The 22,154-nt window shown below is 42.4% G+C and overlaps 1 protein-coding gene across 3 annotated transcripts in view; it reads left to right on the forward strand.

Moving 5' to 3' along the window:
* ADCY2 (adenylate cyclase 2) overlaps positions 1-22,154 on the forward strand; it is a 412,863-nt gene that overhangs the window by 279,657 nt on the left and 111,052 nt on the right. For all 3 annotated transcript variants that reach the window (XM_019450817.2, XM_019450816.2, XM_019450814.2), the window contains 7 exons: positions 884-1,032; positions 4,280-4,391; positions 9,959-10,086; positions 15,604-15,762; positions 16,607-16,739; positions 18,108-18,281; positions 20,771-20,814. In XM_019450817.2, coding sequence (XP_019306362.2) covers positions 884-1,032; positions 4,280-4,391; positions 9,959-10,086; positions 15,604-15,762; positions 16,607-16,739; positions 18,108-18,281; positions 20,771-20,814 — 899 coding nt within the window. The remainder of the gene's footprint in view (positions 1-883; positions 1,033-4,279; positions 4,392-9,958; positions 10,087-15,603; positions 15,763-16,606; positions 16,740-18,107; positions 18,282-20,770; positions 20,815-22,154) is intronic.

A 22,154-nucleotide genomic window follows, 5' to 3' on the forward strand; every position in this document is an offset into this window, starting at 1 on the left:
ACAAATGTTTTTTAAACCAACACCAAATATCAGTTGCCAAATGCACAATACGTAAAGAGTGTGGCATTTTCTATTATAAATTAATGTTTAAAATTATTAAGGATGAGCATAAACGTTCAAAGAATGCTCTTCTCTGGTACTTTCTTCCAAAAATATTGCATATTTTCCTTGAAGAGAGTGGGGAAAAAATGCCACTCTAACTACAATAAGTACATTTTCAAATAAGTGTAATATTATATGCTATTGTTTACTGTACTTAAAGACCAAAAACACAAGAAAGGCTCCTACTTGATCATTTCTGTGTGCTCCTCCCCCTGTAGTCTCTTGTACATGACATTTTACAGATGCTATTTCTGAATCCATCTTTATGATAGTTTAGAATCGCTAAAGGGGATTGGATGGTCATCACAGAGGAAATGAGATATTTGAAAATATTTGACTATCTCATTTAGGAAATGTGGAGTATTTGTTGACTTTCTGAAATGCAATAAAGGTTGTACTTTATCTCTCAAATGAACAGGCAGGCGAAAATGAGTGTGTTCTATCTCAGGCTGACCGTTGGTTTCTGGCATTTTTATATCATTTCTGCTTTACTACTTTAAAATCAAAGTAGATAAATAATACCCTTGGGGGAAATAACTTTGCCTTCCTTTATTCCCCACTCTGAAGAACACATACTCAGAACTCAATAAATAATATAGCACACTCTGACCTTAGAAATTTTGATTTTTTTTCAACATGTATTTCTACACTCCATATGGTAACTTGTTGGACAGAGTCCTCAGATTGGCCCCACTGCAGATCGGCGGTGATTTCCAATATCGCTGGGATGTTACCTTAATGATTTGAAATCTCTCGGTCTTTCTCCCACGTCTCGTTTCAGGAGCGTCTCCTGCTGTCTCTGTTGCCGGCTCACATAGCCATGGAGATGAAAGCTGAGATCATCCAGAGGCTGCAGGGCCCCAAAGCCGGCCAAATGGAAAACACAAACAACTTTCACAACCTGTATGTCAAGCGACATACCAATGTGAGGTATGTATGTCCCTCTGTCCCCGCTCCTCAGCGAGTCTGGGGAGCCATTCACCAGACGGGGGACATTTTCACCTGGGAGCTCGTGTCTTCCCAAGTCCTATCTCTGCTGAAACTGTTAACACGATTCCACCCACCCTTCTGCTGCCTCTTGGGTTCTTCACATGAAGAGAAGAAAATAGAATCTTCTTCATGGTATTAGATTGTGTTGTCCATCATGGCCCTGCTTCCTATGGCTGACCTTCCTTCCCAAGAGAGAGAGGTGGTTTCTGGAGTGCTTATTCTAGGAAGCTCATGGTCAGATCTCATGGCATCCCCGGAGCCCAGCACACTCAGCAGATTGAAGAGAGAAGGTAGGGTCAGTGGGCTCTTGACATAAGAACCGATTCCTCAAGATGAGCTTGGCAGGGTCAGGGCCTCAGTGAAGCTAGCATTTCCTGTCCATCAGGAATGATGGGCTTCTGGGGTGTGACCAACCAGTGACCAGTATCACAGGGGACTGATAGGCACCTTAATTCATTGATGGTGAAAGTTCCTGCTTTCCAAGTCTCCCATAGTCTGTCCCGTCTCTTCCCAGGGAGCCATTCCTGAAATCACAGTACTTGGAAAACCAGCATGATACCGGCATAGGATTGAGGTCCAGAAGGAGAACCGTGAGAGGCCTCCTTCTCCCCTAGCTTCAGAGAGGAGCAGTGCAGGCTCTCACTTCAGCATGGGGAGGGGGTTTCCTCCCATGCTTCCCATCTCCCAACTGCAGGACACAACCCTTCCAGACATGGGTGCCCGGTCCCTCACTCCTCTCTGACTCCCCTCGCCCCCGTTCCTCATACAAAAAGCCTTTGGGCTTTGTCCTCACATCCATTCAACTATATTGCAGTGATGCTTTTTATTCTCACCAGGTTATCTCCATAAGTACCTCGTGCATCTGTTCTCATTCATTCATTCCACCTTCATGTTATCACCAACCCTGTTCAGTAGTTCAAGAACAACAACCACAGACACATCTACAATTTGCTGGGCATTGACGAATTGCCTTTTGCTCTCAAGCCCAGACCCTTTCTGGTGCATGATGCTGGCTTCCAGTCTAGTTGCCTCAAGTCAATGATTTTTGAAGTTCATTATTAAGAAACATACTTAACTGTAATTGAAACACACAGCTAAGACAAATCTCAGTTTGACCTCAGAATTTAGGATAGGTGTGTAGAGCTAGTGTTGAACGTGGCCCAAGCATGCACAGAGCTAAGTGTATGATGAGAAATGCATCTGGGGACGGGAATCACAGAAAAAAGTTACATATCGGTAGGAACTAAGGAAGCATTGGATAAATGAAGAATCAGAGGTAAAAAAAAATTTTTTTTAAGTCCTTAGCATTTTGAGAGATTAAAAAAAATAGATGTATTTCAAGAACATTCACACATGTTAAGGAGTAAGATTATTTAAAACACTGGCCTGCCTTCAGGTTTTTAAGTGTTTCACCTAAAGAATTAAAGGAAAAAACATTCTCACACTATCTAACAAGGTGTATTAACACTAGAAATTGCCCTTTCCAGACTTAGCTGTCCAAAAATCAGCAATGTCTCTCCTATCTCAGGAAATACTTCTAAGTCACACATGGAGTATTTAAAACATGTGAAGATAAATGCAGCTGTGTCTAAACAGGGTCCCAGAACATCTTTAAGTACCTGTGATACAATCCAGGAACAGAGAGACCTGTAAAAATGAGTGGCCATGCCACCAACCTCAGGCCGTTGATGAAGCTCCCATGCTGTCTTAGTTGGCAGTTTCTATGTAACAGAGTATCCCCCAGACCTCGTGGTGTAAAACATCAATAGACACCATCTCACAGTTTCTGTTTGTCAGACTTTGAGAGCAACTTAGCCCGGTGGTTCTGCCTTACACTCTTTTGTGAGGATTCAGGCCTGCCGTTGGGCAGGCTGCTGGGGGGCGGGGGGGATCTGCCTCCGAGGTGGCCCCTCAGATAATTTGCAGTTGATCCCAACTGTTGGCTGGAGGCCTCATTTCCTCATCCCTGGGCCTGTTCATAGGTTGCTTGAGCGCTCTTACAACACGAAAGCTCACTTCCCCAGGGCAAGGGATCCAAGAGAGAGTCAGGGGGAAACTGCAATTCTTTTATGTTCTAGCCTTTGGAAGCCATTTCTCGAATTTCTGCAGCATCCTTTTGATGACGCAGGTCACCCCTATGCGAGTCCCTGTGTGTGGGAGGGACAGTACAAGAATGTAAGTACCAGGAAGTGAGGCTCGCTGGCGCCATCTTGGAAGCTGACTACCACACTGTGGAGGCCAAGGGTCGGCGAAGCAGCTTGAGGAGGTGCCTTCAGAGATTGTCTGGGACACGTTTGCAGTGTTGGATTCCATTTAAATTTATAAAGGATAGTCGGGACGCTTAAGTAACTTAAATAAATAAAACTTAAAAAAAATGTAAAAGCGTACATAAATGGCACGGAGTACAAATTATTTTCATAAGAAATATGAAAACGTATGGCTTTTTCATCCTGGACGGGCCAGACATAAGCAAAGAGGCAGACATGATATGTGGATATTACAGAGGGTCCGGGTGATACCGGAGGGTTTTTTAATTTTTTTAAATGAGAATTGTTCGTTTTGTCCACAGTAAAGATCAGTTAACTTTTAGTTCTGCTTCAGCCATTCATTCAACAAAATGTTTCTTCTCTGTTAATACATACTAGCTCTTTACTCCCTAATGATGATGATAATAATGTTAATAATAATGAGGAGGAGAGGAATTTATAGATATGAGGGTCGCGGCTATCCGTTGCTTCCCCAATCCTGAATCTCAAACTGCCAGCAGGAATTTTAGACTTCTTTCTCAGGCCCTTATACAAGCAAACAGAAGCATACTCCATTGATAATCTGAATCAGGCCAGTGTAATGAACTCTCAGGGCGAACACCTCGTGAACCAGGGAGGGAGGGTGGGACTGGCCATGAAGGAATAAAGGTGATCAGTCCGAGTGGACTAGAATGGACAAAGTGTGCCATGTGACTTTTTCTTCTCCCATTTTAGTTATAAAAACTCAGCATCAAAGAAAACATTTTTAATGGGAAAGTTTGGCAAAATGTGTATGAATTTCCTATCTGGGGAGATGCCGTTTTTCTTGCAAAATATAAATGTAGATGTTAAATAAAGGTATATACTGTTTTAATGGACAAAAGTATCATTACTTCTTAACAAGTATGAACCTGCACACGCTGCCCCCCTTCCTCCCACAGTATCCTGTACGCAGACATCGTTGGCTTCACCCGGTTGGCCAGTGACTGCTCGCCAGGAGAACTGGTCCACATGCTGAACGAGCTCTTTGGAAAGTTCGATCAAATTGCAAAGGTGAGTGTTAGTGAGTCCCTTCCACCTGGAGGCTTTATAAAATCTTGGCTCACTTTTTCTCTGGTCCCTTGTCAACCTTTGGCTTTTGCATAAAGCACTATTTAGGAATGGTGCTTATATACATTCATTGGGTATACTTGCCATTGGGCCCTGATGAGCCTCGGCCCTTTCTTGGGGATGAGAAACGTTGTAGCACAGAATTAGCAGGTTTGCATCTATATTTAAAACTTCTGCTTATACAGAACTCAACACACATATAGTAAATGTGTTCAAGATGGTAAGATTTAAGATGCACATCCCTCTGCCCGGTGCTGTTCTAGGCTTCTCTTTTTAGGCATTTCGATGTCAGGAGTTGGAAACGTGATTGCCTCTCATCCAGTTGTAACCCGTCCAGTGGTAATTCATGTAGCCAGCACTCTGGAAGAACCCCTAGAATAAATAGGATGCCTATTTTCCACCTAAGCCCTTTATTTGCTGTTGTTTCACTCATATCCATTAACCCGTGCGCCCCTTGAACAGAAATGTAAGTTCACTATTTGCCATTCATTTGCTCGTGGATGGGAAATTTCACCGAGAGGAAATGGCGGCAGGTAATCTGAAATCCACACTACAACTCGCGTATCTGCTGGAACCATTAGGGTTCCTTGTGGGAAGAGCGATGAACACTTTTTTCTTCCTTGCTAGCCCTTTACTCCCATCTCATAACACATTACTGGTCAGCCTCATTCTCTCTTGGAATTGTTTCCAGCAAAAAAGACTTCATTATGCTTATTGAAATGAATTATTTATAGAGGGAAGACAGAATTGGTCCCAAATTTAGTCCGCTGCAAGATTCACCTCACTTTTAAACCGTACAGAACATTCCACCCAAGCTTCTTTGGAATAAATGTGGCGTGTTGATGTTCACAGAGTCACTCCTGGGTCAGGCTCCCCAGGAGATGCCTTATGCTGCCTGCCTGGCCATGGTGGATCTCCCTGGGGACTTTAAAAAATCAGAGTGTAGCACTGCTTTCTTCCTTTACCAAACCAAAGGAAAAAGTTGAGTTTTTTTGGATACTTTTTTTTTTGTTTTATAAACTTTTTTATGTTTACTCCTTTTTCAGAGAGAGACACAGCACAAGCAGGGGAGGGGCAGAGAGAGAGGGAGACACAGAATCCCAAGCAGGCTCCAGGCCCCGAGCTGTCCGCACAGAGCGCGATGCGGGGCTCGGATCCATGAGATCATGACCTGAGCCAAAGTCGGACGCTTAACCAGCCAAGCCACCCAGGCGCCCCTGGATGCTCATTTTTTAGAAGATTGTTTAAAAACATAAACAATGTCTTAAAAGTTTGAATTCATAAAAGATCACTTTTGTCACATTAGGAAGAAACATGCCAGTCTGGGTGGGTGATAGCATTACTCCAGTGTTAACATGGCGTTCTTCCTCTGTGCAAGTCTCAGTGTCAGTATCTCCCCTTTTTATAAGGACACCAATCATAGTGGATTAGTGGCCCACCCAACTCCTGTAATGCCTCCTCTTAATTCGTTTTATCTGTAATGAGGTCAAGTTCAGAGGTACCAGGTGTTAGAACTTCAACATACGAATTTAGGGAAGACAAAGCTCATTGCTCCTAACAGAAGTACTTACTGTGACTTCCTGTTCCTCTCTGATGATTTTAACAAAGGAATGTCCAGGCAATACCAGGGTACAGCCTAGGATGGCTTGGTCCATCCACTGTTGGTCACAGAGGGAGCATGTTTTGGGTACCAGTTCATGCCTCGTGGTTAAATAACTTGGAGGTGGCCAGCATCGTAAGCAAATGGCTCAATCAACTGAGTGAATTCTACATAAAGCACATAACTGAACTAAGGAACTCCAAATCATGGGTCATTGACTGTTACTTTTTAAAACATTTTAACCACTTTCTTGACGTATAATTGACACACTACCAAAAACTATACATATTTAATATGTGACATGTAATGAGCCTGGGGATAAGCATACACCTGTGAAACCATCACCACAGTCTATGCCATTCACAACCCCACCACATACAAAAGTCTCCTTTTGCCCTCCTTATTTCTGATCGATGATGATGTGCTTAAAACACTTAACGTAAGTTCTGCCTTCTTAGCACAGGTTTAAGTTTACAGCCCAGTATCGTTAACTATAGACACTATGCTATACAGTAGATCCCTAGCACTTACTCATCTTATGTAACAAAACCTGTACCCTGGGCGCCTGGGTGGCTCGGTCGGTTGGGCGTCCGACTTCGGCTCAGGTCATGATCTCGCGGTCTGTGGGTTCGAGCCCCGCGTCGGGCTCCGGGCTGACAGCTCGGAGCCCGGAGCCTGCTTCGGATTCTGGGTCTCCCTCTCTCTCTGCCCCTACCCCGCTTGTGTGCTGTCTCTTTCTCTCAAAAATGAATAAATGGAAAAAAAAATTGACAAAAACTGCGTACCCTATGACTGACACCACCCTATTTTCTCCTTCCCCTCGGCCCGGCAACCACCTTTCTCCTCTCTACTTTTGTGAACTTGACTGTCCTAGATCCCTCATACAAGTGAGATCATGCCCTATCTACCCTCTGGATATCCTAAATAAAGTCAGGCTTATTTCACTTAGCAAGATGAGTTAAAAGGCACCTGAAAAGGACCAGACACAACGACTAATTTGGATTTATTCTTGGGATGCAAGGATGGTTCAACACACAAATCAATCAGCACGATAGACCACGTTAACAGAATGAAGGATAAAAATTGCATGATCATGTCAATAGATGCAGAAAATGCTCTTGATAAAATTAAGTATCCTCTCATGATAAAAACTTAACTAGAGGCACCTGGGTGGCTCGGTCGGGATAAGCGTCTGACTCTTGACTTCAGCTCAGGACATGCTATCGTGGTTCGTGAGATTGAGCCACGCATCAGGCTCTGCACTGATAAGTGTGGAGCCTGCTTGGGATTCTCTCCCTCTCTCTCTCTCAGTCCCTCCCCAACTCATGCATGTTCTCCTTCTCTCAAACCAAATAAATAAACATTTTTTAAAAAAACCTCTTAACTAATAACGTATAGAAGAAACTCACCTCAACACAATAAAGCCACGTATGAAAGCCTGTGGCTAACTTTATACTCAAGGGAGGAGAACTGATAGCTTTTCTTCCAAGATTGGGAACATGGCAAGGATGTCTGCTCTCACCACTTCTGTTCACCATAGTACCGGAAGTCCTGGCCAGACCAATTAGGCAAGAAAAAGAAATAAAAGGCACCCAAATCAGAAAGGAAGAAGTAAAATTATCTGTTTCCATTGTATGACCTTGTGTACAGGAAACCCTTAAATGTCCACAAAATCTGTTAGAGCTTGAAGACGAGTTTGGTAAAGTTGCAGGATACAAAATCAGTGTACAAAAATGAGTTCCATTCCTTTATGCTGATAGTGAAGTGTCTGAGAAGGAAATGAAGAAAATAGTCCCGTTTACATTCGCATCAAAAAGAATAAAATACGTAGGAATAAACTGAGCCAAGCAGGTGGATGACCTGTACGCTGAAAACTATAAAACATGGAGGAAAAAAGAAATCTAAAATGACAGATAAATAGAATGACATTTCATGTTCAAGGGTTGGAAGAACTAATGTTGCTAAAACGTCCTTCCTACCCACAGCATCTCCAGATTCAACGCAATTCCTATAAAAATCCCAGGGGCGTCTCTTACAGAAACAGGAAAACAATCTAAAATTCATATCGAACCACAAAAGACCCCAAAGAGCCAAAGCACTTTTAAGCAAGAAGAACAAAGCTGGAGGCATCACACTTCCTGTTTTCAAAGTGTATTGTGAAGATACAGAATCCAAGCAGTAGGATACTGGCATTAAAAACAGACATACAGGGGGGCCTGGGTGGCTCAGTCGGTTGAGCGTCTGACTTCAGCTCAGGTCATGATCTCACGCTTCGTGGGTTCGAGCCCCGCATCGGGCTCTGTGCTGGCAGCTCAGAGTCTGGAGCCTGCTTTGGATTCTGTGTCTCCCTCTCTCTCTGCCCCTCCCCTGCTTATGCTCTGTCTCTCTCTCCAAAAAAAAAAAAATTAAATAAATAAATAAATAAATAAGTCATTTAAAAAAGATATGCAGCCCAATGGAAGAGAATCAAGAGCCCAGAAATAAATAAACAAACAAACATATTTGATTAAACTTATCAAAGATAAGTTATATCATATATATATATATATATATATACATACATATATATATGTATATATATATGTAGTCAACTGAATGTGCAGTCAACTGATCTTTGATAAGGATGCCAAGAATTCACTTTTATTAAACTTGGTGTTTTCAAGATTCAGGATACGTATTTAGGAATATGAGACAGAAGCCCTATTAATACATAATTGCTTGCCTTTTTATTACTTAATGATATTTGTAATCAGAAATTACCAAGCTCCATAGAAAAGTATGAAAATATGCCCTAACTTGTGCACTCTCTATCAGACAGGGAAAGAAATACGAAGAATCTTCAAGAAACCTAACACCTACTTGAGAACAAGAAAATGTTATGTTCGTTTTTATTATTTCAGATTTGTTCAGTTTATATGTAAGCCTGTGTTAGTGTTACGAAAGAAAAAAAAAACTGTGTTTGGCGTATCTTTCGGTTTTTGCTTCTTTTTTCTTTCCTTTTCTCTTTTCCTTAGTGGTGAGTCTGTAAAGTAACTAGAAAAGTTAGAAATGCATGTAGGATTAATGCATATGAATGAAGTTAATCTCAATATCATAATATGAAAACAACTGAGGCATGAAAAATAAGGAGTCCAACCTTGTATCAAAAGTTTAACCTGAGGTCAGAATTACATTTGAAATTACTTGGCCATGTTGGATGGTAACTTTTTGTATTGTGGAGATGTTTATCAGAAGCTATATTCTGCAGGTAAGAATCTACTTCAGTTTTCAAATAAATGAAGGGGCACCTGGGTGGCTCAGTTGGCTAACTGTCTGACTTTGGCTCAGGGCATGATGTCACAGTTTGTGGGTTCGAGCCCCGCAATAGGCTCTGTGCTAACTCAGAGCCTGGAGCCTGCTTCAAATTCTGTGTCTCCCTCTCTTTCTGCCTCTCTCTCTCTCTCCCTCTCAAAAATAAACATTACAAATTTAAAAATAAAATAAAATAATAAAATAAAATAAAATAAAAACCATGAGTATAGTAGGAAATGACGTGCGATTGTAATTCCAGTCAAGTGTCAGTCATCATTTACTTTCCTGGGAATATTTCACTTCACCATCAGTATTTGGGATGTTTGGACTGAAGAGAATGATCTTATTATACTCTTCTGCTGCTAAGTGTAAATCATTCCAGAGCATTCTCTCTGCTTTCCTTTCCTTCCCCTTTTCCTTCGTCTTCCTGCTTCGGCAAATGGCCATGGGGTGGCTCATTCTTGTTGGGTGATGAAGGGAAACCCAACCGCTGGTCATTTCTGTCCCCACAAACCCTGGTGACGGCCACGCCGTGTCAGTAGAAATAGCACCTGATGATATTCGGAAAGTCTAAACCAGATGTAAGCTCTGAGTGCAATTCTGTGATCTCTTCTTCCAGGAGAATGAGTGCATGAGAATAAAAATTTTGGGAGACTGCTACTACTGCGTGTCCGGACTCCCCATATCTCTCCCGAACCATGCCAAGAATTGTGTGAAAATGGGACTGGATATGTGTGAAGCCATAAAGTAAGTGTAATGCTCAGTAGGACCCTTTTTAACTGTTATAATACTCTCGAGTTAGAATGCTCACGACTGTTTCTGTTTTTCTCTCTACTGGGATTAAACACATTACTGTGCATTTAAATGTAAGTGCTCAGAGACTCAGTTATTGGTGTCTGAGTAACTGGGTCCAGAGTAAGACTTCTCCAAGTGTATTGTTACCACCAGCCTTAGCTGAGAGCAACACGAAGATAGATATCTATGGGCAGGGATGGTTTGGGTGGTTTCAAAAGTGACTTTTTTTTTCATTTAAATATCTGCTCTGAGCTTAAGTCTGTGCTCTTATCACGTGACAAAAATTTTCTTTTTTTTTTTTTTAAGTTTTGATTTAAATTCTGGCTAGTTAGGGGTTCCTGGGTAGCTCAGTTGGCTAAGTGTCTCACTTCGGCTCAGGTCATGATCTCACGGTTCGTGGGTTCGAGCCCCGCATCAGGCTCTGTGCTGACAGCTCGGAGCCTGGAGCCTGTTTCGGATTCTGTGTCTCCCTCTCTCTCTGCCCCTCCCCTGCTCGTGTTCTGTCATCCTGTCTCTCTCTCTCAATGATAAATAAACGTTAAAAAATTTTTAATAAAAAATTTAATAAAATACTCTGGTTAGTTAACATACAGTGTAATGTTAGTTTCAGGTATACAATGTAGTGATTCAAATACTTTTATATGAATAATTTCTGGCAAACAGTGTGGCTAAACTCAGGGTGTCAGGGAGAAAGTAGTTTTTATCACCAGACCACAATTAATATAAAAGTCTAGCCCAAAATTACTGGATCTAGTAAAAAATGCTCAGTTCTATTAATTTAATTTCAGTTTATAACCATAGTGTATGTTTTCATCATAATTTTAGAGAAAATTTACTTACATAGAATAATGTTATGGTGACAAATACCAGCTAAAAATGTGAGGTATAGAGTTAATTTTTTATACCAGTGCCATAATATGCTCTCATAATGCCTTTGGTAGAAGCCAGAATATTCTTCCAAATGGTAAAAGCTCTTGCTTGTTGTTTGTAGGATTGAAAGATTTTAGCTTATTGGGTTTTTTGATTGCCTATTTTGGTCGAGTGACTTTACCCCCTCCTCCACACATTTTCAGTCTAAACAGGACAGGAATTATGGTTGATGTTCCGTCTCCTTGCCCCAGAGTAAATGGGGCTTTCAGTGGGAAAGCACCAAGTCAAGCAGTCACGTGTTTGGCCATGGTATATACTAGTCATGTGATGAAATGGCCTGCAACGTTTGTGGGGGCTTTCCCAAGGCTCTCCAGGAATAAATACTGAAGCCCACACTGCCTCCACTGAGTGTGGGAAGCCTCAGTTGTCCAGATCCCAAGCTTAGACCACTGTGGGCAGAACAGCGTTGGGAGACAGATGAATTAAGTGGAACTGAAGAAAGAACTGAAGAAGGATTAGTCTGCTTCCCACCCAAAATCCATCGTGTGGGAATCACCTTGTTCTTCCTGCTTCTTCCCATAAGTAACTCGTTTGTCTTCTCCGACATGAAAAATGTTTTTACTTTGTGCCCATAGTAATTAACTATTTCGGACACCGTTGGTCTAGACCATGTGAGTGAATCCAATCAGTAAAGCTAATAGGTTTTCTCAAATTTATAACCTGTCCCCGGAGGCAACCCCGGTGTTAGTTTTGAACACGGGATGAAATGGATTCTAGTGAAGGCAAGCATTTTTTTCTGGATTTCTTTTTCCAGTTGATGTGGAAAGACTTTGTAAAGGACAAATATATTTATTGTGTGCATGAGTAATATATTGGATTAAACAACCCACCCTTTTACTAAAATTTTACTTCTGCTTTTGAAGCAACTGTTTTCCAGTTCTGCTATGTTTTCCTTACTCCAGCATGTTGAAGAGCTTCTCGGAGAAAGAATGTTTACATTCTGTGCATTCACATGTCACCAGTTCATCAGTAATTTTTTTCTGTTCTATTTTTTTATTGTGGTAAAATACACGTAGCATAAATGTTGCCCTTTAACAAGTTGACATGTACAATTCCGTGGCATTAAGCACATTTAAAATGTGTGCAGCCATCACCACTATCTACTTCCAGGACTTTGTCGTCTCCCAAGCAGAAACTTCATACCCATTAAGCAAGAACTCCCCTTCCCCTCTCTTCCCAGCCCCTAGTAACTCCTTTTCTACTCTCTGTCTCTATGAATTTGCCTTTTCTAGATATTTTGTATGAGTGGAGTCACAATATTTATCGTTTAAGAGTATGGCTTATTTCACATAGTATCGCATTTTCAGGGTTCATCCACGTTGCGGAATGTGTCACTACTTCATTCCTTTTATGGTGGCATAAGATCCCATTGTATGTATATATCATGTTTTATTTATCCATCCATCATAGATGCATAAGTACTATCTCACACGTCCAGAATCTCAGTAATGTTAAAAGATTTGAGGAAACTTTCCAGAACTCTTGCTTATTAAACTAAATTTAAGCTTCAAATTAGGCGACGGTTGTGTGTCTCCGTGAGCTGCCACTCCTTGACCAAGAGCTTCCACATTGTCTCCCTGGTGTAGGTCATCTGTTCAGCTCATATGCATTTGACAAAATAATCAGTAATAGGTTATTTTGTTGCACTTACAATAAAGGGCAGGAAAAGAGAGGGCATGTCAGCGAATGTCAGGAATTATTTGTTCTTTTAAAATACAAGGGCAAATATTTCTGTTCCCACTTATTGAGCCATACGATGAGGATGAATGCAAGAATTCTAAGTTTTTAAGCTGGTGGACAGAAAGGGTACGCTTGAACATAGAATTTTGCCATATTATCTCAGGTTTTTCCTAGGAACCAGCAACATGGATCAAAGAACATTTGTCTGTATTTTTCCTCCGTGTTTGGACCTCCGCACCTGTTCAACACCTCATTCTCTATTAGCCAAGCACCACAGGGAAGCACGTCAGCTGTGGTTTGGAATCTTCCCAAGGCTTAGAGAGATTTTTTTTTCCCTGTCATGAAAGTGTAAACTGTTTTTAATAAAAAAAGTAATATGCAGAGCCCTGACTTTATAAGTGACTAGGGTTCCTCTGAAACGGAAGAGATTGTCTACTATAATTTTTTAAGTTTATTTATTTATTTTGAGACCAGGGGGCGGGGTGCGGAGCATAAGCAGAGGAGGGGTAGAGAGAGGGAATCCCAGGCAGGCTCCATGCATGGGGCTCGAACTCGCAAGCCATGAGATCATGACCTGAGCCAAAATCAAGTGTCTAACGCTAAACTGACTGAGCCATCCAGGCGCCCAGATTGTCTACTATTGCAAGCTTTAAGCAACTATTTCAGTATTTTTCTATAGATCACCCAGGTTGCATCCAAATCCATTAAAACATTTGGTCAGTCAATTCATTTGAACCCTTGATCAACCCATTTTTCTAAAAAAGACATAAAGGCCGTGGAGATGGTTTTAAAGAGCCAAATCTTTCACTAGTCAGTTCTGTCAAAGTGGCCAACCACAGAGTGCGTCATCGAGCCTCTTATTCCCCCGTGACTTTCTGCTGACCATATTTGATAAACGGAAATGCCATGTGGTTGGAACTGTTCTGTCTCAATAACAGAAAATCTTAAGAACAATTACAGGTTCTACGACAAACTTTTCAGGATCATTATCTCCCAAAGACAGAAACACAGTAAATCCTTCAGAAATGGCCAGTAATTCATCAGTTACTAAACTTATACCAAGTGTCTATGTTGTACTAGACCCTGAATCCACTGATGGGTATACAAACCACTCAGACCAGGTCTGTGTCTCCATGGGGCTGATACTCTGAGAGCAGATGTGGACACAGATGGGGAGTTTCGACTATACTCAGAGAGGCTGGAGCACAGAGGTGGGGTTCCCACATCAACCCACAAGGAGAACGCAGAAGCCCTTCCCCGATGAGGTCGTGCCTAAGCTGCTCGTGGGAGGCCATGTGACATCTGCGCCCTGTCAGAAAAGAGAGGCTCAGGGCAGTGAGGAGCAGAACTCTCGAGGGACCACCTCGAGCAAAGGCCCAGAGCTACGGCCCAGATGGTGCCCAGGCAGCCATACGCACCCAGTGCTGATGGAGGATGGAGTGGGGGGGGGGCGCAGCTCTCCAATGTCATGGGGAGGCTCTGGCCCATCATGTGGACGGAAGAGTTTGGATGAATTGCTGGTACCGAATAGGTTGTGATCTGTTTTGTGAAACAGAATGGGATGATAGGGAAAGAGAAAGAGAAGGGAAGAGAGGGGAGGGAGGGGAAGGAACAGTTTCTTAGATTCTTCTTACGGGAAACCATTTCTTTTTATACCGCGGGTCCATTTCTTACCATTTTTAGCTTGTTCAAATGATGTCATTTTGTCACTGAAGCATGATATCCCGGCCTACGTCATTTTGAGATGTTTATTTAGTGTAGCCCACACCTGGTGACCTTCTCTCTGCTGGGTTGCAATCAACGTCATTGCTTCCTTCCACGTCTCCTCTGGGGTAGTTCTCTCCATGTACCGGGCACCTCTCCATACTTGCAGTAATATTTTAATTGATAAATGTATTTAGCTGGCAGAAATAAACAAGCATTTCCAGCTGCTGTTAAAGGACGTTCTTCATTTGTCTCTGTAAAGGAGTTGCTAATAGGGTCCTAAAGTGTTTCTCAAATGATTTTTTTAAATTAGTTTTTTAAAAATTTTTAAATGTTTATTCAGTTTTTGAGAGAGAGCGAGAGAGAGAGAGCAGGGGAGGGGCAGAGAGAAAGGAAAGCAGAATCTGAAGCAGGCTCCAGGCTCTGAGCTGTCAGCACAGAACCCGACGCACGGCTCGAACTTAGGAACCACAAGATCATGACCTGAGCCAAAGTGGAGGCTCAACCAACTGAGCCACCCAGGCACCCCTAAAGTTAGTTTCTTTTTAATGACACCTTATGCACCGTTAAAACTTTTATGGAGTTTTGTTGCTGTTAAAGAATGTGCACGATTGAAGCACTTTGAAGTCATGGTTAGTTTGTTAAGAAATTCCTATTCAGGCTGAAGTCATTATTAGGCTTATTAAATAAGCCATATTGTCCCTTATCGACAGAAAATATTCATTGGAGGTGTACATTGTGCTGAGGGCTAGAATCCTATATGGCATCTCAGACCGTTTCTGACAACAGGAGGCAATGTCACACGATCCTAGGGTGAAAATTCGGAGCAGGTGTCCACACGTGACAGGTGCCTGATACACATATTTGTTGAAAAAGTAGAAGCTACAGCCAAAAGGTTACATTAGTGCTGACACTGTGGCCTGATGTGGCTGGAGAGCCACAGCTTGGGAGCTTTTGGTGTAGTCTGGGAGTAACCAGGAAGAAAACGCCCTTTCTCTTGGCTCAGAGCTGCAATCTTCTGCCCCGGGAAGAAGTCAGGACTGTATTTCCAGCAGTCTGAGAAATTATGAGTAATAAAATGCCCTGAAAATTGGCCAAGAGTTACAGGAAGAAGACGATATCCCCGGATGGTGACGTTGCCTGCCTTCTCTTTAGGAAAGTGAGGGACGCCACCGGCGTGGATATCAACATGCGCGTCGGAGTGCATTCTGGGAACGTCCTCTGCGGCGTGATCGGTCTGCAGAAGTGGCAGTATGACGTGTGGTCACATGACGTTACCTTAGCCAATCACATGGAAGCCGGAGGGGTTCCTGGGTAAGGCCGGACTGGATTTCTCTCTTCAGGCTGTGCGCATGATTAGAAATGAATGATCGGCAAGAGATTAACAAGGGATTGACTGCTCATGTCTGACGGCTTCTGTTGCCTCCGTTAGTAGCATGTTATTCCTGCCCTAGTGATCTCCTACATTAATCCGATAAACTTGAACTCTCAAGTCTCGCTCAGTTCCACCACCCCATAACCCATGGTCAAAAGACTCTGGATGTCAGATCCTGAATTATTTTTATTTGCAAATTCGTAAATAGTACCCAAAGGGAAAGATGTTTTGTAATGCAGTGCAATGGCATTTCTCTTGACCAATGACCTCTGAAACCAGTACTATTGAAATGAGGACGAGGTAGCAGCTACCTGTGGCTAGAAGAGCATGTTTCAGACAAGAGGATTTTGATGCAAGTGCAATAATTTGGAGAAGCATGGGAAGCATGGAACCAAGTCACCCATACTTGTGTGTAGATCAGCATACTCCCGAGAATGCCTCTGGCATATATTTCCAAAAATATCCTCACGCACAAAACTTCAATATAATCGAGTTTTATTGGCTGTAATTCACCACATCCACCGTGCAGGTTTCCATAAATGCAGAGAAGCTCCAAATGTTAATATCTCATGACCTCTGTGAGCATCTATCCAGAGCCCCATTTCATAAAATATAAACCTTACAGTCAATTTTACCAAGAACATACAGCCTTATACAACCTTTCCTTCACTGGGGTGGGAGGATGGCGGGGAGAAGGTATGATTCCTGACATCACAAGTAAACAGAAAAATCTTCATGTGTATCCATGTTTATCTTGATTATGGTTTTAAAATGGAATTTCAGACGTGTTCACATTTCTTCTGTCACCTTGGAACACTTGAATGGCGCTTATAAAGTGGAGGAAGGAGATGGTGACATCAGAGACCCATATTTAAAACAGCACCTGGTGAAAACCTACTTTGTAATCAACCCCAAGGTCAGTACTGTAAAGAGTCTATAATTAGCCTATGACTTCTGTGATTTAAAAGGGAAAAGGGCAAATTCCTGATACAGGTAAGTGTTTTTAGTCGAGAATCAGTTTAATGTGCTACTAGTCTCTGCCTCTAAAATTACTGTAAATGCATGCGGCCATCTAATTATGGAACGTGTTTTATAATAAGTTAAAACATTAAAGAAACCATTGGGAAAAAAATGTTTGTGTGATGAGATTACTGTCTGTATGACAGGTTGTATGTGTTAGTCAGCGTTAGTCAATGTATAACTTAGTCCACGATGCTCCTGAAAGTCCCTCAGTGTGCCCACCCTGGCAGTTGGGAAATTACAAAAAGGTCAGAAGGTTTTGCTCAGGAATTCAGATGATAAAAATCTAATGAGATGAAGTGGGATGAACATATAAGAAGAAGGAAAGGAAGAAATACCTAAAAGATTGGCAACTAAATGTCACAGGTGCGTTCGTGTGAGTACACGTATGTGCAGACAGGGTGAACTTGGATGCGATAAAATCCTCCGTTACCTGGAAGACCGTCCCAGCCACCCAGAAAGAAAGTTAGGAGCTGTCTCTTGCTCTGTTCACACCAAGTGTCAGGCCAGAGCAAGGGCTTGGAGCTCTCATTTCTCACAGCCCTTCTCAAATTCCTGCCAAAAGAGTGTCACTGCTATTTGCAGACTAAGAATCTGCAGCTCCTAGGGGTTATGTAACTTCTCTTATGTCACACAGCTGGTAGGTGCAATATATCAGCAAGAAACAAAATCAACAAGATCAAGTGTATGGATGTTCACTCGTGGTAACCTCCCTGAAACTCCGGGCTCCCCTTTGGGAAGACACTTGCAGCTAACTTGACGGTTGATTTGGAGACAGACGAGTGACAGTCAAGAAGACCTGTGGGGCGATAGGCAGAGGGAGGAATCAAATAAATAAATGTGTACAAAGAACAGTGTGTTCAGGCAAAGAATACCAGAACACAGATGAGGAAGACCGTTTAGCATCATAAAACAGCCCCAATCTCTAACACCTGTCGCTTCAGGAAACCACAGTCACCAAGAAAAAGTTGAAACAGATCAGCCTATCTGGTTTTAAGAATTTACTTTATAAAAAGGCCCATGAAAATGGCTTATTTTTTCCTAAGTTTAAATTACAGTTATCTTTTGCTATTTGGGGGGAAAAATCACTCAGCTCAAGCAGCTTGTAACACTGGGAGCCAGTCACACTGAAGGAGTGAGGACAGAAGCCACGGGGAGTGAGGGGGTGATGTGGGAGGAATCGCTCAGTCGGGGCGAGGGGGCAGGAAGGAGAAGTTTTGCCCCTTGGGTATGCCAGGTGTAATGCTTTGTTTCTCACCCCAAGGGGGAACGACGGAGTCCTCACCTCTTCAGACCTCGCCACACCCTCGATGGAGCCAAGATGAGGGCTTCCGTCCGCATGACCCGGTACCTGGAGTCCTGGGGAGCAGCCAAGCCCTTTGCACACCTGCATCACCGAGATAGCATGACCACGGAGAACGGCAAGATCAGCACCACGGTGAGCTCTCCCTGTGTTCCAGAGCGCAGGCGCGCGCCAGACCCAAGCTAGTTTCCTAAACCAGAAGGCTGGGCATCTCCTGTCAGAATAACTGGTCTGCAGTGAAACAAGCCTAACCCCCTTCTCCTCCTTGAAGAGACCCCTTAGAAACAGCTGTCGAGGTGTGAATGAGTGCCAGGCTCACCTTGCTAAGGGTTTCAACCAGAGTGATTTTACGTTATAACTCTCTGTAACCCAGGACCAGTTTGCTTACTTGTTATTTAACTCACTTATTAGCAACCAAATACAATTGAACTTTTTATGGTGGTATTTTGTTTGTTCGTTTGCTCTCAGGAAGTAAGAAAGCCTGCGCATCCTAATAAAAGAACAAATGAAGGCATCATGCCCTTGCGGTTTGAAACACAGCATCCAGACTGTCTTTTCATTGTGGAAATGTTCAAGCTGTGTCAGGGGCAGCGAACATTCTATTGTTGTAGTTCCTTATTTATGTCACTCCCAACTTCTAATAGATAATAAAGTGCCAAAGCGCTTTATAACAGGGACACTCTCAATAAGATGGCTGAAATGCAGAGACAAAATAGAAAGACCCAGAAGGGACCAGAAAACGGAAAATGACGAAGCACTTAGAATAATCGCAATGACGTTTGATTTTAAAATGATCTGTGAGTAAAATTTCACATACGATGGAGTTAATTGTACCAGGGATGCAGTTGAGGCAGAAAAGAAACTGGAATGTTACATAACCCTCAGGTTGTTAGGCAGCCGCGAACTTTCCCCGTCTGCCCTGCGCTCCCTACTCCCAGCAGCTCAGAGTGACAACACCCAAGGCCCCCAGATCCACGTACTTGTTTTGACTTGGTTATATCTTTCCTCTCAACTTCCTTGGTGTTTTTTTCCCAACTAACAAGTACACGTGATCTGACAGAAGATCACACCCATCGGTCAACCAGGGAAACTGCCAGGACAGGTCCAAGAGCAGTTTCCAGTCTGTTGGGAAGCAAGAGACCCTAAGTCGGAAACCAGGCAACCAACAAGATCATTTCCGCTGCTGCTGAGGTCGATGATGATGAAAATGAAATGGAGATGTCATTGGGAAGGAGATGTCTTTGTGGCGACTCTGGGGATGTCTCAGAGAAAGAGAGCAGTAAAGTGGGGAGGAGGTGGAGAAGATCAATCCACTGGCCCCAACATAGTAATGAGTTGAAGTCTTCGGGGGGCAGAGAGGAGGCTGATGTGGCAGTTAGTTTCATCAACAGTAAGGAACAGAGGTCATCAAGGATGAGATGCACTGAGGTCATTGTGCGGAAACCATTCTAAGTGTAGTGAGAGGTCATCAGAGGATCTTCAGCAAGGAAAGGGCATGGCATAATTAACGCTTTGGAGTAATAGACCAAGAGTTCAGGGCACCAGGGGAGAGCGATGCCCTGTTATGCTCAGGTTTTAGTTGCGGAAGGAATGAGAAGCAAGTTCAGGGTCTACAGTTCACGGTACAGCTTGGCTGTATCCCTTACCCACTTTGACAAAGACCCCATGGTCATTCTTATTAATACATTCCAGGGTCCAACAGTATCATTGCCAAAAGTTATTTCTTTTATCTGATCCCCTCTGCAGAACACCACTGACTCCCGATTCAACATGGATAGAGCTGGTAAATAATGCATTATTTTACCTTATGTAATAAAACTTGGAGTTCAGTTATTTTTAAAAATATATATATACCGTACCTTTCCCTAGGCTACCTATGTTTCCTAATCTAATGCTGTAGATAAAGCAGCCAAGAAAAGTTTCTTTGGAGCCACTTGGAGCAGCTTTGTCTCAACTTTTATTTTAATTTCCACCACAAAGGTATAAAAGGGGGTCTTCCGGGTTTTCGGAAGTCTACTGAACATTCGGCAGTGGGTCCCCCACTGATAAACCCTGACCAGTGTCTCTCTCCCAGTCCCTTTTCAGAAACTGCTGGCACACTCGGGTGTGGATTTCTTCTTTTCGATCAGTGAGTCATGCTGTTGCATAGTTCACCGAGGGCACTGTCTCTTGACAGCCCGGTTCGGGCACGACGCTTGACTGTACATTTTGTGGTGATGTGTGTGTTTTCAAGAACGTTTGAGTACCTGTCTGACGTCAGACTCCATTTTCACAGGATTGTAAGCTGTCTGCAGTAACTCTCACAGCAGTTGCCTGAGGCCCCTTGTGGGAAATCGTACCTGCAAATATCAGGATGTAAATTTTAAAGTTCCAGACAACAACGATAGTTCTAACATCCAGAGTTTATAGATGACACCAACATTCCAAGTATAAACTGAGCTTTTAATCCTTTTCATATTTCACATTTCACATAAGCTATTCTTCTCCACAGGGGTAATTATTTGTTACCTAAATGATGCTTTCCATGATAAAAGAAGAAATAAGTTATAAATGATCATCACTGAAACATCATTCTTTAAAGCATGTTTTTGGAAACTAATAACTTTTTTTTTTTTTTTAAATAGGATGTGCCAATGGGTCAGCATAATTTTCAAAACCGTACCTTAAGGTATGTTATTTGTCCCACTTTTTGATTTTTAAAGGCTTGGGTTTTTTTTTTTTTAATATTTCTGAAAGTAATTATCATCAATTAGAGTAACTCTGAAGGCCACTTCTAAAAAGAGCAGCTGCTTGTGAAAAGCTCGATTTGATTGTTTTCAGCTTCTAAAAATGTAATTATTAATGTGACGTTACTAGGTCTAAAAGAGCAAAATGGAAAAAGGCACCTGGTAAATACCTTAGAACTTTAAATTGTTTTCCTTAAAAATGACTCTTCTTAACCTTAATATGTAGTAAAAAAAATGAATTTTCTTAAAATGAGTATGTTGCTTAAAATTACATTTTCGTATGTGTGGAATCTTGGAGATAAAAGCAAGAGAAATCCAACCTTTCTATAGTGAAAATAAGGCCTGCCCGACCTGCTCAAAAAAAAAAAGAAAAAAGGTTCACCCAAGTGTCCACAGGTCCCCTGTCGCCATCAACCACACAATCACAGTCACTAACTCTTTTTCATGTTCCTCTGGTTTTGGGGTTCAGTTTTTCACATCCGTGTTGGTTGGGGGAGTTAAATATTTCTTATTGAAGTCATTAGGATAATTCATGAAAAGCCCAAAACTTAAGTCAGCCTTTCTTTCCCCACAGAGAAGTGCATTTATTCTGTAGAAAATGCATTATATCCAAGTAAAATTAAACACAGTTAGATTGTTTCCTGCCACCTCCTTGCAAACAGCGACCTTATTCCAGAATCATCTCTGTGACTTTATTTGTTGGAATGAGCTCTAATTTGTATTTTGGGGGAAGATTTGAAATTGTAATATTGAGATCTGATACTCAGAGTCCTATGTTATAAGGATCTTGGGTTCTTGGGCTTTTGAAGCATTCTTTAAGTGGCACGTGCCATATTAAAGAGAACTTGAGCTAATTTGGAAATATTATGGACCCCGTAAGATGCCCTGAGAAGGCGTGACTCATCAAGCCAGTAAGATGCTAGTGCATCAGCGAGGAACTGTCCACGGAAATTTCTTAGGCGTCTTCACTTTAGAGTCCGTATTCCTTCTGTGATCTGTCTCATCCTCCCTGCGGCTCTGCCTCAAGGGTCTGTTTACTGAAATCAAAGCAGGAAATCCCTCGTGCGGTGCCAATACGATGTGGGTGGGCAGTGGTTTCCGGGACGAGTGCTGTCTGGAAGACAATGATAATAAGCCATCATTTGGATCTGTACCAGGCATACGGAGAATCTAATTTCATCCCTACAGCATGACTCCAGCATAGACGCTGCTATGCCATTACCATTTGAGAAGGGAGGAAGTAGAGGCGAGCGGGGTTAGGAGAATGCCCAGAGCTACACGG

The sequence above is a fragment of the Panthera pardus genome, unplaced genomic scaffold (assembly GCF_024362965.1).
Source record: "Panthera pardus isolate Hobbes unplaced genomic scaffold, ASM2436296v1 HiC_scaffold_2, whole genome shotgun sequence".
Lineage (NCBI taxonomy): Eukaryota > Metazoa > Chordata > Mammalia > Carnivora > Felidae > Panthera > Panthera pardus.